A 14,933-nucleotide genomic window follows, 5' to 3' on the forward strand; every position below is an offset into this window, starting at 1 on the left:
TGCAAGGCTGATATGGTTTGGACATGTGGAGAAGTGGGATAGTGGATATACTGGAGAAAGGATATTGAATATCGAGCTTCCAGGCAGGAGGAAAAGAGGAAGACCACAGAGAAGGTTTGTGGATGTAGTGATGGAGGATATACAGACTGATGGAGTAACAGAAGAGGATGCTAGATATAGGGCAAGATGGAGGATGAGGATCTGTCATGAGGAACCCTAAAAGGGAGCAGCCAAAAGAAGACTATGACAATTACCCAAGTTCTAAGTAAACATTTTTATGCATAAATGGAGTTTGGGATTTTAAATATAGCAAAATTTGTGTAGCACAGCCCACACTCCATAAAATTCAAATACAATAGAAAAGATGAGTCCAGACAAAGTGATGCGTTTCAAGAAGCAGCTGTATTCGACTATAAAGGCATTTCTAATCCAGTGTCTCTAAGCTGTTTTCTTTATATTTCAGTGTAAAAAGCCTAGACTCTATTAGAAAAAAGAAAGTAAACAAAAACAACAACAAAACAACATTTCATTAGAAAACAAATCATTGAAAAAAAAAAAAAGATAATGAAATTCCCATTCACCAGTCATTTCAATTAAAATAGAAACACCTTTTTTTGCTAACATTTCCCTCAAAACAAATATATATTTTTCCATATATATATATTTATATATTTATTCTCAAGGCAGTTGGTCATGGCCAAATTAATTGACCTCATCATGGCCATTTTTCATGTTTCAAAATTAGAAAACTGATCTAGAAGGGAAAAAACACAACAAAACAAAGAAAAAAAATATAACAACAAGCGGAAGCACAGTGGACAGCAGGAGCGCCGCACTGGCCAATGAATAAGGTCTCATTTTAAGTGAGAGGGAATAGTCCATCAAGGCGGTGTGGCACACACACACACACACATCCTCTGGAACAAGTGCAATGCAAAGAGAATAAGTTTCTCACATCATAAAACTACAACACACTCCTCTTTCACAGCACTCTGGTTGAACATTAGCTTCCCTTTGCTTGTCTCCTCTTCCTCTAGTATCTCTGTGCAGCAGGAGTGTGAAGGCTTTCTTTGTGCCGCTTTAGTTCTTAGTCTTTGGCGGGAGCTTAAAGTCCACTTGACTGAGATATGCTGCAGTATTAAAGAAGATGGCTTCACTGTTTCGTTTGATATTTTTTTTTCCTCTCCACCTCTAGCTGCCACACAGACTAGCAGAAGTCTCAACATTTTCATGGCAACTGAGAAAGGGAGAAAATGATCCCAGCATGCCAACCTCTTGCTATTACAGTAAAAAATATGACTAATACAGTGTGCCTGAATACTGAAGACTTCTCTACCAGGAAAAATGGTGCATCTGATAGCAGAAGGAGAGGACACAAGCAGCAGGGGTTCTGCAACAAAGAGGGGTTAGAGATGGCAAACTTGCAAGAGCAACTCTGGCGGTAGTTAAGTGCTCTGAAATGATTCAGATGAACGGGACACAAAGAGGGCACGACGGGAAGGGACGGCGGAGCGGGAAGAGATGGTACAGATGGGGACATCACCGCTGCAATAAAAGCAAATGATGGTCAAAAAGTGCCAAATGGCGACTTGAGGAGGTTCCCTGGGTTACCATTAAGATGAAGTGAATATGCATGTTGTACAGTAAGCACATATGCTCATGTGTTTGTGTAAGAGAGAGAGAAGAGAAAATGTGTAGAAGATAAAGAGAAATCCCTGGGCTACATGAGAGGGTGACATGGAGGAAAGGCCTCAGCGGACCTCGATCAGCTCCACCCATCGCATCCCTCCGTTACACCTGACGCTCAGCAGAACTATGTGCTTCTCTTCTGAAGCTCCTGAATAAAGGCTGTGAAAGCAAAGAAACACACAGTAAGTACACAAAGTAGCTGATACTGGAGCAAAATTAAAGGGTTTTTTAAAGTGTAATCTAACCTCCAATAATTTCCTCTTTGACTTTTTGTAGTTCTTTCCGCACTTCCTCCAAGATCTCCTGCAGAAAAATAGGACAAACCGTTAGCCATGGCGATACATTTGTGATTTAGGAAAAAAAAGTTTATTTGCAGTAACCAGGTGACATGTGAAATCTCCATATACATACAACATATTTTTCTGACTTGTGGCAGAACACAATGAAACAAAACACAAAAATTTAGGTTTCTCTAAACCTCTGTCAGGATTAGGACCTTTTCATGCATGAAACCTATAACATTGTTGGCTTTATCAACTGGACTGAATTCCGTCATTTAGGCATGGGTTACTTTTATGGAAATCTGCAAACATAATGACGATCCACATTACCTGCAGTTTGCTTGCAAGATTTAACAGTACAACAGTGACATAATGCACGAGGTCAGACTGTCTTTTTGCATGGCAGCTTTATTTTGATAGATGCTTTGATAACTAGAGAGGCCACTTCCTATGTGTAGCTATGGGAACAAACATCCCACACATCAGATTAGAAATAACAGGAGCTTGTGAAGTATGATTATATACACCACATCTGTGATAAGATCCGGACTGATCCTGTCCCAAGCTGGGAATGTAATTATTGTCAGTAGTTAATATTATTGCTGTTGTGCCAGCTGCATAAATGCACACCAACTGGTTTGTGACACACTCAAAAACACACTCCTGGAAACAGCTGGAAGCTACAAACTAACTTCATCTCCTATAGTCAAAACTATGCCTATCGTGATTACTGGTGAATGTCATTACATTGTCCCGTCACAGACTTTGTATTTTATAATTATTTGGATCTATAACAGAACAATGTGAGAGGGGGAAAAAAACAAAATAGGTGTGTTTCAGGTGTTTTAGTCCTATTGGCACACGTGTATAAAATGAAGCATATTAACATACAGTCTGCCTTTAAAAACATTTGTGAAAGAATGAGTCGTTATAAAGAGCTGTTGTGATGTAAAAGGCTGCCACTATTGCAATAAGTGAGTTTGTGAAATGTCTTCTCTTCTAGACATTCCACGTTCAAGTGATATTATTGCAAAGTGGAAGCAACCCACAGCAACTCAGCAATGAAGTAGCAGACCATGTGAAGCTACAGAGTTACTGAGTTCCAAACCTCTGACTTTAACATCAGCACAGAGAGCTGTGCACTGGGAGCTTCGTGACATGGACTTCAATGGCTGAGCAGCTCCTGCAATGTGGAAGTGGCTCAGCACCTTTGTCCATTTAGTCTACAGGAATCGATTTTGAATTCAGTTTTTCACTAAGAAGGAAGCAGGAGTTTCTGCTGGTTAGACGATGAGACAGAATGAAAGTGGGTTTTTAAACGCCATAAATTTCAGTGTCATTAATCTTTGTTAATCAAAGGCTACCTAAGCTTACTAAGTCAGAGCAAGGTTCAACAGTCTGAGACTGCCATTGTCAAACTGCTGTCAAAAAGCGACCTCAAGCCAGCATATTCAGATGGAGTCAGATTCATGCAAAACAAAACGAGTATCAGAAGCTTTAGAGAAATCAGCTTTCTCATTTACATAACAAAAATTCAGATCCAAACATTCAAGTGTAGCTGTTTTGGCCAAGAACTGATGATTGCTGGGTCGATGAGCATATTTACCTGTTTCATTTTCTCTAAATCGGAGTCATCGGCTCCACTTGCTTCATTATTATTGCTTGCAGCCTTTGCCCTGTAACAAAACATGAAACAAACATGAAATATTTGCATGTCTATCTTTCCACAAAACAGGTGCAACATATTAATCAAGTGCATTGCCACAGTATAGAGCAAATGAAGGACCAGTGAATGGAAGAATGCAGAAATGACATGAAGGTTAACCTATGTAAACTCATTAACCTACCTTTCTGAAGCTCAAGGATGCTGACGAGGTACAAATAAATGCCTGATATTAACTGATCTAGCTAGCACAGGTTTAAGAGTAGTGTATGGCTCTGTTAGGACCTTTTACCACAAAAACTACGTTTACGTTCTTGAACTACAACATAGAGATACACAAAGCCATCAAAGATGTCAGAGAGGACAGTGCCAACCCCAGCTGAGAGAAGTGACTTGAAAATAAGCATGAATCATAGACCCAGGCTCCCATCTTATTAGTCAGTTTTCAGAGACGGCACACTCAGCTGCTACATCTACGGGTAGCTTGGGTGCACGCCATTCTCCGATCCATTAGATGGTGCTATCAACTGTAAAATATGCTACCCCAGCATGAAGATTTGAGAGGGAAGAATAAAGGAAGGGGTGCTAAAGGTCATGAATTAATGGGGCACATGTATACCTGGGAACTTGGGACAATGAGGAAGTGGAGTCCATGCTCTTGGGGATGGAGTTATTCCTGTTAGTGAGACACACACACTCTCGCTCTTAAAATGAAAATGGACGACATTCGCACACACGCACAAAAAACTCACGCTTGTGCAAAGATGCAGGCGTGGACACAAAAATGTGCGCACACTGGTGAACGGGGTGAACCGACACATGGGACACCTGGAGGTGACAGATTTACTGCAGGGAAATAACTGCGTCTTGGCTCACCTGATCATAGAAGGTTTCTCCCAAGGTCTTCTGACAGTGTCTGAAAATGAAAATACATGAAAACATGAGTTTTTAATCTTCACTCATATCAGTTTATCAGAATGAACGTAGGTGGCATGCTACAGACAAAACTGTTCAGTTCTCACCACTTTGACTTGGAGACTCTGACTCATCCTGTAGAGAGGAGGGAAAAAAAAAAACATGGAGACTTCTCTTAACAGTGAGTCATCCTCAGCCTTGAGTGGTTGGTTACATGTAAAAACACTTGTTGTGTTACATAAAGAGAACCGATTATGCTTCTCCTTACTTTCTGGCATGTCTATAGTGTTATGTTACGACGATACTGGTGTCAAATAATGACATCGTATCTGTAAGTGCGAGTCGAAAGCTCAGGCTTCAACCATTTATTCTACTCTTGGCAATGTTTAATAACCTGCCAATGTGAGCAGAAACCCCACCCATCTGCTGTTTAAATGTTTTATTTACGAGGGGCAACCAATCAGGACAAAGCTGGCTTACAGGTGAGAGCGTGGATATCAGTAGCTAGTAGTAATGGCTTGTTTTATATATTGAATGAACAATGGGGCTGAGTCAAGGCTCAGTGTAAGATAAATAAGGGTTATTTGAACTATAAAGGATGCAAAGCTACTTTAATAAAGTCCAAGAATAAAATTATTATTACAAAAACAATTTGACAAAAAGCCGACCCTTACATTATCTTGTGGTTTCACAGGTGGCTTCTCCCCAGTGTCTGCCGCTTTTCTCCTGATAAAGGAAAATAAAAATACTAAGTTTAATAATCAAGCAGAAAAACTTGCAAGAGCTGACTGAATATAACGTATGTAATAAATGATTATTGATCAAAAGACAAGTGAAGATTGTAACTACTTAATATAAAATCTTATGTGGCTTCAAACTTGTGGTGTCACCCACCTCCGTGCCAAGATGGCACTCATTTCACCCATCAAACCGCCTCCTCCTCCTCCTCCAATGGATGCGTTGCTGCTGCGGGTGGACTCAGTTCTGGAAACTGGAGCTGGAGCTGGAGGTGCAGACGGGCCATCATCCTGCTGAGGGGAGCAAATAGCAAAAGCATGGATGGTGGTGTCACAGATCTGCATCTCTAAATAACTCTTAGTATTGTGTCAGTACAACAGCGGAATATCCAATTAGAATAATGAGAGAAGCACATGATAGACTGAGTGATTGGTCAATTGTATGCTAATGTGGCCTTTAACAGCAGCTGCAAAGTAACAGTCAAATCTGGCACACACACACACACCTTGGATACTTTGCGGAGTTTAGCTCCTGCAAGGGCAGCCGCCAAGCCCCCTCCTGCCCCTCCTCCCCCACCGCCAATGTCATTTCCGCCACCCGAAGTGGGCAGGGGTGGGGCCGGGGGAGGTCCTGTGGGAGGTGGTCCCGGAGGCGGGGGGATGCCACCTGCTGGAGGAGGAGCAGGAGCTGGAGGAGGGCCAGGGGGTGGAGGAGGAGCTGGTGGAGGAGCAGGGCCTCCAGTGGCCAGTGGAGGAGCTGGAGGGGCTGGAGGGGCTGGAGGAACTGGACAGAGAAGGACCATCAGTTTGAAAAGTATTCAGAGAAGATTCACACCAATGAGAGCATGACGCAGGTAAACAAAATTCAAAACAATGCTTAGATGGCTTCTGTATGATACAGAGGGCATGACTGATCTTCTCCATCTAAAACTGTCAAAAGCATAAACAGAGCATAGAGGCAGCACCTAAAGCACTAAAACAGCTCCTGCATCTAAAAAGTCCAATTTAACTTAAACAGCTTGATTGATGCTCCATGTCTAGTGGTTTTATATTTTTCTGCCTTGGACAAACCACTTTTCATGTCTGATTTAATTGTGATTTGAATGCTGAATTTTCACTCTGCTGGACACTGGAATTACCAGCAGCATCTTATCTGCTTCCCAATCCTATAAGCACGTAGTTTATCTGGAGGGCATCCAGGAGCATGCTTTTGTACCCGGTGCAGCTGCACCCCCTCTGTGACTGCTTGTGGAGACACTCCAAGACCTTGATCGACAATTCTAATATATGATGTCTGATGTCAAGAAAGATGCGGCACCGATGCTGAGAGCACAGTTCTCGACGGTGTTGTGCATGAATCATTTATTATTCCGGTTCAGAATTAGGGACAGCCTTCAGATTTTCCATCGACGTTTAAAAACAAAAAAAACAAAAATTCAGCCAGTGAAAGAAAAAGTCACAACCTCTGTTTGGACATCACATAAAATGGGGAGTATTAGAGCCTGACTGATATATCACCAGAGCTGATATAACAGCATTTGTCAAAGTCGACATTCATAACAACTTAAAAAGTACATTTTAAAAAAGTAACAGAGACTATACAAAATAAATGTTAGGGAAATCTGTTTGTGTATCTGAAAGGGGGGGGGGGGGGGGGGGGGAGTCTGACACGACCCTGTATCAGTCTTAAAATCCCATGTTGTTTTTGGTACGCAGCATGAATTCCAGCTTTCCTTTCAGGGCGATCATGTGCTGCACATTTATCTGAGAATAACGTTGAAACAGAAAAAAACTGAAGTGTATTAATGTCAAGTGGTGTTATGTTGACCAGCGCAGGTGTTTCCTGACCTGCAGCAGCTTGTCTTTCTCTTTCCAGCCTCTCTCTTTCCTGCCGCTCCCGCTCCTGTCTTTCTCTCTCCTGACGCTCCCGTTCCTGCTGTTCCAACCTCTGCTGCTCCAACCTGTGCACAAACAGACAAATCTGTTACATCTGTATGTGAACACATTTAAAATAAACTGAGTGTAATTACAATAAACTGGCCCACAATTAAATTAAAGTCTGAGAGTCAGAAAGCCTCGAATCATGTGCAAGTGTCCTGTAGATATCTGAATTATTTATGCGCCAACCGCTGTTTCAGGACAACTTCTAACATTTCAAACAAACACGCAAAAAGAGTTTTATAAAATCTAGAGAATTTGGTGAAAGGACATGAGGTGAATTTCACTTTTAATTAGTCTATCACTAAAAAGTCCACAGCTGGTCAAAATGATCCAATGTGAGTTGCCTCGGTTGGCTACATCTCCCTCCTCTCCCCCAACACATCTGCCACTCATAACAGTTGATTACAGAACACCACACATACACTGTACACAGTGTACACACACTAAAGTGCAGAGCCACACACATGCCCGTAATAACACATGATGTCAAGCAGCGAGCCAAGGAAAGGGTGAGGAGCGATCGCATTCATGTCTGTTATTCTGCCTCTTTTAACAACTGCTGAACATCATCGATGTTTACAGCTGCTGAGAATGCCTGCAAATATTACCCACAATCACCTGCATCTCTGTTGGACTTTTAAGGTTTTAAAAGCTCCCTGAGCCTCAGCACGCCACTGGATAATGAGACAGCCAGGCAAGCAGCAATGCCGATTATAAAATCCTCCTAGACTGTGCTCTTTATCACCTTTTAGTGTAAATAAGATTAAAAGGTTAATGCTTAGTCCAAGCAAGTCCAAGGGTCTCGCTGATGGGACAGGCTGATGGAGACAAGGCGGGAAAATGTAAGCAGCATCCACTTTACTGTCTTTTTAACCTTTAAACTACACGAGCTGACTAAGGCTTTAACAGCGTCAGCGTCAAGCTAATGCCATCAAATCCTCTGCATATGCGTGTGTGCCCTAACCCTGCCAAGTGGACTACTGCAGAGCCAAAACAGCTCGACTTGCTATTGATTGTTATGCAACTGAACCCAGGAGATTGTTTGCATCAGTTAGAAAACATACACTTCACATGGCTGCACAGTACAGTAAGCTCACATAAGAGGTAAACAAAAAAGAATCAGAAAAAAAATATCTGATTATTAAACAAACAGTCATTTACGACCAAGCTGAAACCTGGAAATGTAATCAGAGTTATCAGCTGAACCAAGCCCAGAAGATATGCAACCGGAGAAGCAGTAAAATGCGACCAGCGGTGGATTACAACTAGCAAAGTGAAGAAGGCGGACTGCATTTAGCAGAAAGTCTTCAAGGTACCTCCGCTGTTGTTCAAGCTCTTCAGGAGAAGGCCCATTTGACACGGGGCGGGGGAGGGTAGCATAACCTGCCAAAACAGAAAATAGAAAACATTTGTGATGATTACTATGAAGCAATAACTACTGACACGCTCAAGTTGATCCAATCTGTGCTTTTACAGACGTACACACTTTTTTATATCTGTGCTGTTGATACTGTACAAAGTCTGCAGACAGTGTGGACAGCCACGATATGACACACAGGGACATCAAATGGGTGGTGCCCACTAATCAAGCATTTACAATGCTACATTTTATCAAGTATTTTTCATGGCTCAGCGACACAGGATATACAGAGTATTCATTTACATAGCCAGCTGTTGTAAATAAGCAGAGGTAAGAACAACACTGACTATGAATAAGTGCTGAAACTGTTAAAAATGAACACATTTTTTTAAAAAAAAAAACAAACAACAAAAGTTCTAATTATGTGACTGTTCGATGAATACCAGGATTCCTTCTGAGGAAATATTCAAACTATTTTCTATTTAACAGGATTGGATGGATACGTGCAGACTGATGTCTAAGAAATAATGTGTTCAACTGTTAAAGCTACAGTGTAGGATGCAGCTCTATCGCAGGTCCTTCATCCCAACAGCGGTCAGACTGTACATTACACACAATAGATACCTACAAAAATAAAAGTTTACTCCCACTGCACTTTATGCACATATGAAAAATATGACAATGACAAATATTTACTGTATATAGCAACCATTTGTAAATAGTAGAAATTACTCTTGTATCATTTTTTTTTTTAATTTTTCCTCATTTAAAAATAAATAAATAAATCCAGTACACCTCCAGTTCCCTTTTTCTTCTGACCGTTGTGCTGCCGTAACATGTGAATTCCCCCAGTGTGGAATTAATAAAGTCTATGTCTAAATGACAAAATGTGATCTGAGTGAGTAATTTTCATGCATTTCCACCAACTCTGTGCACACTTGTAGCCAGCACAGCAGCACGAGGCCAAACAAATAATTTTTTCACTCAGACAACAGGAGAGACCTTCCCAGCACGTCTCATTTTCCATTCTCCCATCAATTTGTTTGTCTTGATGACTCTTTTTTTCTTTTTAAATTCACTTCTCGGGAAATCTCTTCCTTTAATGTTCTGAGAGAAATGTATCTGCAGTAACTGAGTATCAGGACTAGTAATCAGGCTACATTATTCGACCTTTTTATATCTACCCTGCTACCCTGTTTGTTGTACATCACTGAGAATCATACTCATCACTTGAAGGGAGCTTGTTAGCAAAGTGTTTCACGCGGTCCAGGGCGGTGTTAGTATCAGCTCAATCACATGCCTGTTTTCTCTAACTGATTGACAAGAAACACATATGTAACCTCTGTGTGGTGTTAGTATAATGTTTACCATGTACTGACTGATACGTTACCACAAAACAGGAAGTTGTAAGTTTGGGACGTTTTTATTCGTGCAGGAGTCATAAGCAAAGTCCATGGAGTAGCTACAGATGCTAATTTACCTGCATCTGCCATGGAGTTGAGGACCTCCAGAGCGTGGCTCATGCCATTGGCAAATAAAGCAGCATCCTCCTTGCTGCCAAAGTTGAGTCCCCAAACTTGTCGGGCATCCCGCCACTGGTGAAAATTAGGTGTGGCCTGATTATACTTGAGGCCTCTAACGATTGGACAGTTTATAACAACCTGAGGAGAAGAAAGAGAGCAGAGGAGTTACAAAGTCGTTTAAAAATAAATTATATATCCAAAACAACTTCTAAAATCTACACAATCTAATATTCCTGCTTATGCATAACATGACTGTATCTGCTTAAATGTTTGTGGACTATGCTGGTACAGATTCCAACCACCAGGTGGTGTGAAGCTTATGAAGCTGGGGGAAAAAATGTTCTGGGTTTGAGTGTTTGCTTGAATGTGCTGACATGCCATTTCACTATTTGTTTAACAGCCTCTGGATTCCACAGAGGAGAGGGGAGGATAGGAGACCCTGTCAGGGGGGGGGGACAGCATGCACTGAATGTAAGGGTAGCAAGTTCATCTGCCACTGCAGACATCATTAAAAATAAACAAATAAAACTTCAGTCTTCCTGTTTAAAAATAGCAAGGTAGGGTGTAGATGCAAAGAGAATTGCATCACGAATCAGGATAAAAGGAATCAAGTAAAACCTGTGGCATGATGAAAAGCCTTAATGCCACAGGTTCCACTTGTGCTTTTTAACTCATCTTAAATCACACCAGGATGCATAAAACAAGCGTGACACCACAAAGACACTTCTAAAGACACCACAGGCACAAGAAAAAAGAAAAAGAAAGAGGAGAACATGAAAAGGAGAGAGAGAGAATACACAGCCACCCTGCATTCTCATTTTCTTCCTGCTGCTCTCATTAACCACAAGCCTAAACTCACTTGGATGTTTCCGTCAGACACAAATATAGAGTCCTTACTGGGTATCAAACTACGTCCTAAATTGTCACAGGAAATGGCTGAACGGGCTAACTATCTCACAGGAAACATCTTCCACTTTAAGACACGTCTCTGGGGAACACTTCAGAGTGCTGAATGTTTAAAGAAGGGGAGAGAGAGACACTAAGACGGGCGTATCAAGAACAGACCCACCCAAAGTCAGGCTGCCCTGCTTTGTAACATGGAATCGACTCACCTTTATCAGCTGGGGAGTCATAATCTGGTGATAACCACAAAGATACGCCGTCATTATCCTCTGCTTTGAGCACTCAAAACTGAAGGAGGACTTTCCTACATGTTATGCCAAAGGCATGCTGACAATGCACAAAAAACAGCTTTGCAGTTCGTGTGCACCTCTCGCAAACTGACAGTAATCAAAAGCATGAATGTGGTGGAAGTGCTCTTGCTTAAGACAACAGTCGATTCAAAGCTCAGCTCAGCAAAATCTGTAAGATTAAAAGGACTGAAAGGAATTAAAACACAGGCTTAAAGATAACTAAGATAACCCAGGGCCTGTTTATTAGTGTAGTTAAGAGCAGCAAGTGTTTGGATAAACGGCTGCAAACGGTGTGAAGCAGTGATCGTGCTCCACACGCTAACTTAACGGATTCCCTGCTCCACCTTTCATCAGGTTTCATTAATTCATTCTGTGCCTAAAAGTAAATACTTCTTCTGTCTGCTAGGTACAGAGTTCACGCGATCATATTTGCATCAGTGTATATAAAAATCATGAAAATTCATAGGGGTGTTTCTAATACAGTGGCTCCCCACAGAAGCCAGTATGCTTGCTCCACCCCTCCCCCTTTCTGTCTCTCTCTCACAGGCACACACACACACACACACACACACATACACAGACAGACATCAGAGAGAAACTATGAGGAAACTAGTTAGACCATACACTGACCAACCACTAAGTACACGTGTTCAACTGCTCATTAATGTTAATATCTAATCAGCCAATCTCATGGCAGCAACTCAGTGCATTAAGGCATGTACACATGGTCAAGACGACCTGCTGAAGTTCAAACCAAGCATCACAATGAGGAAGAAAGGTGATTTAACTGATTATAAATGTGGCATGATAGTTGGTGCCACACAGACTGGCCTGAGTATTTCAGAAAGCTCATCTGCTGGGATTTTCCCCACACAACCATTTATGGGGTTTACAAAGCATGGTCTGAAAGAGAAAATGTCCAGTGAGGGGCAGTTCTCTACAAGAAGATGTCAGAGGTCAGAGGAGCAGAGCCAGAGTGCTTTGAACTGATAGGAAGCCTGTCTAAAGAGCCATTTATTACAACCAAGGTATGCAGAGAAGCATCTCTGAACCATTGAAGCAGATGGGTTAGAGCAGATGACTGCACCAGGTGCCACCTCTGTCAGCTAAGAACAGGAAACTGAGGCTACAGTTCACACAGTCTCACTAAAATTGGACAACAGAAAATTGGAAAAATGTCATCTGATCCGATCTTAGGTCTCAGTGGCATAAACAACATGAAAGACTGGATCCATCCCGTCTTGTAGAGCACCTTTGGGATGTGGTGGAACAGATGAATCCCATCATGGATGTGCATCCAACAAATCTGAAGCAACTGTGTGATGACATCAAGTTAGCATGGACCAAAAAAATCTGAAGAATGTTTCCAGCACTTTGTTGAATCTGTGTCATGAAGAATTATGGTAGTTCTGAAGGCAAAAGAGTGTGGGTGTGTGTTTGTATACTAGCCAGGTGTACCCAATAAAGGGGCCAGTGAGTGTAAATAACTGCAACATAAGGTAGAGTCTAAAACTACTCTGCAACCAAACAAGGGGACAGAAAATAGGTTTGGTTGTGATTTATTATCCTTCCTGTGGCTTCTTCGATGGGCAGAGGGTTTAGGGGGAGGGACATAAACAGCACAGTGGTAGATGACGTAAAAATGCTCTCAAGTGCTTCTAATAAAACTATACTTACAGTAAATACTCTCCATATAACAAACAGATACAGTTTAGGGTATCACTTGCAATGATGTCAGTGAATAGGCACTTACAAAACCCAGCATTCTCACCCTTGCTACTCAGACACCTTTAAACAACACAGACGCCCACAGGCCACATGACAGACACTACACACATCTCACAAAGCCAGACACTATGCTAAGCCTGCCCAAAGCTGGCAGATGTACCTGCTGATCTGTCTGCATCTTGCGTCCCACTATCCTAAAGGCATTGTTGCTTGGGTTGTGATAGATCTGCACCCTGCTGAAGGTTTGGGGTCCGGTGCCCGCAGGAAGCCACTTCTTATTGCCATCGTCATAGATCATCACAGTGGCCCGAGCCTGGCAAATACTTGATTCACTGAAAAACAGAGCACAAAGAAGAAATCATCAACATTAGTTTACAGCATAGCTTAGTTGACTCTTTAAAGTCTAAATAATCTACTTTTCTCTGTCTAGTACTCAGGCTTGTAATACCACGAGTTCAGCATTTCAAAGGGATCTTTCTGTTAACTTCATTTGCCCTTATAGCCACACAAAATTGGTTATCGACTCAGTAACCCAGGGTTCTAGTTACAAATAGGTTCACAGGAAGGAGTGGCGCTAGCAGCATCTGGCTAATCACGAACACAGAGTGTATTGGCAGCATAGGAATAGCAAAGTGTAATGCTAGAAAAATTTAAAACACAAGACAGAATCAAAGCAACACAGGTGCTGCAGGGTGAGTGTGTGCCAGAGGAAAAGCAGTGTTCAGTATTAAAAGTGCTGTATGAATGCATGCAAGTTTTGGCCAGCAAGACAAGAAAGAGCTCATATATGAATAAAGTTTAGCCTCTTTGAGGGTAAGAAGAAAAGCCAGCAAAATTTCCTAATGTAATTAGTTCTAATTAATGCTGATGGAACAATGAAACTGTTGTAAATTAATCTGAGGCCAACAGAGGAAAAAAAGTAATAAAGCTGGATCTGAGAATCTAACCTACTGACAGTCAGAGAAACGCAAAGACTTCAGACCCTCCTATTTCGTATACAGGTCTCTGGGGTCTTGCAGGAATGGTGATGTTATATACACACTGTCATGTACACAGTGATTTCATATCTGTTGATCTCTAATCCAGAACATAATCTGCTCCGGAGCAGGTTAGGGTCAGAGTGCGTTACCATGGTGATGCACCCCAGTAAGAAGTGATCCACCTTCACACTACAGAAAACTTCAGGGTTAACCCCGGGTTACCTAGATAAGCTGAAATCCTGTTTTGTAATATAGACATCTGGCAACTAAGAGTTGATTTCTGCTCTTCCAAGCCTGAACAAAAACACCCACTACATGCCGCCACAAAGACGAGAAAGAATTAAAAAGACCCAAAAGCCAAATTAAAGTACAGCCACAAAAATTAAACCACAGGGCTTTATAGTAGCGACGACAACCTCAGCCGACAAAAGCATGAAACGGTCTTTGTGAGCTCTGCTGCAAACATGTTTGTACTATAGAGTGTCATCGGAGAAACACACTAGACTGTTGTTTTTAGAGATGTCACAAAAACAGATACTTCAGTACCAAATCGATACCAACATCCTGAAAATGTGGAGGTACTTGTTCTTCTAAAGGTACAGCTGGGTACCTAACATACTCTAGATGCCTTAAGAGGAGAAAGGAAACTCAGTCCACAGCAACAGTGTTTCATTTGTTTTGTTTACGTTAGCAACGTGTTCTATTAATAACCTGAAATGTTTGCAAAAATGAAAAAATAAAATAAAAATTTGGAAACATGCATTTGTGTTACTGCTGAGAATCAAGGACAATTAAGCAAACTACTAAAATTTCAGTTACATTGCATTTTTTGTATAAGGACAAAGAAGAACCAATATTAATTTATATTATATAAAGGCTGTGTGTTTTATGTGGCATTCAGCGTGAACTGCGGGAGGAACAGG

At 41.5% G+C, this 14,933-nt stretch overlaps 1 protein-coding gene across 2 annotated transcripts in view; it reads right to left on the minus strand.

Moving 5' to 3' along the window:
• Positions 1-348: 348 nt before the first annotated feature.
• vaspb (vasodilator stimulated phosphoprotein b) overlaps positions 349-14,933 on the minus strand; it is a 33,169-nt gene continuing 18,584 nt past the window's right edge. The window contains exons 2-14 of one of the 2 annotated variants that reach the window (XM_063493459.1): positions 13,191-13,362; positions 10,067-10,247; positions 8,543-8,609; positions 7,134-7,246; positions 5,792-6,069; positions 5,443-5,579; positions 5,223-5,274; positions 4,656-4,683; positions 4,510-4,549; positions 4,253-4,309; positions 3,577-3,646; positions 1,935-1,992; positions 349-1,848 (exon numbers count right to left, since the gene is read on the minus strand). In XM_063493459.1, coding sequence (XP_063349529.1) covers positions 1,814-1,848; positions 1,935-1,992; positions 3,577-3,646; positions 4,253-4,309; positions 4,510-4,549; positions 4,656-4,683; positions 5,223-5,274; positions 5,443-5,579; positions 5,792-6,069; positions 7,134-7,246; positions 8,543-8,609; positions 10,067-10,247; positions 13,191-13,362 — 1,288 coding nt within the window. In that variant the 3' untranslated portion in view covers positions 349-1,813. The remainder of the gene's footprint in view (positions 1,849-1,934; positions 1,993-3,576; positions 3,647-4,252; positions 4,310-4,509; positions 4,550-4,655; positions 4,684-5,222; positions 5,275-5,442; positions 5,580-5,791; positions 6,070-7,133; positions 7,247-8,542; positions 8,610-10,066; positions 10,248-13,190; positions 13,363-14,933) is intronic. The other variant, XM_063493460.1, reaches the window with a different exon arrangement.

This window comes from Pelmatolapia mariae, linkage group LG14, assembly GCF_036321145.2.
Source record: "Pelmatolapia mariae isolate MD_Pm_ZW linkage group LG14, Pm_UMD_F_2, whole genome shotgun sequence".
Lineage (NCBI taxonomy): Eukaryota > Metazoa > Chordata > Actinopteri > Cichliformes > Cichlidae > Pelmatolapia > Pelmatolapia mariae.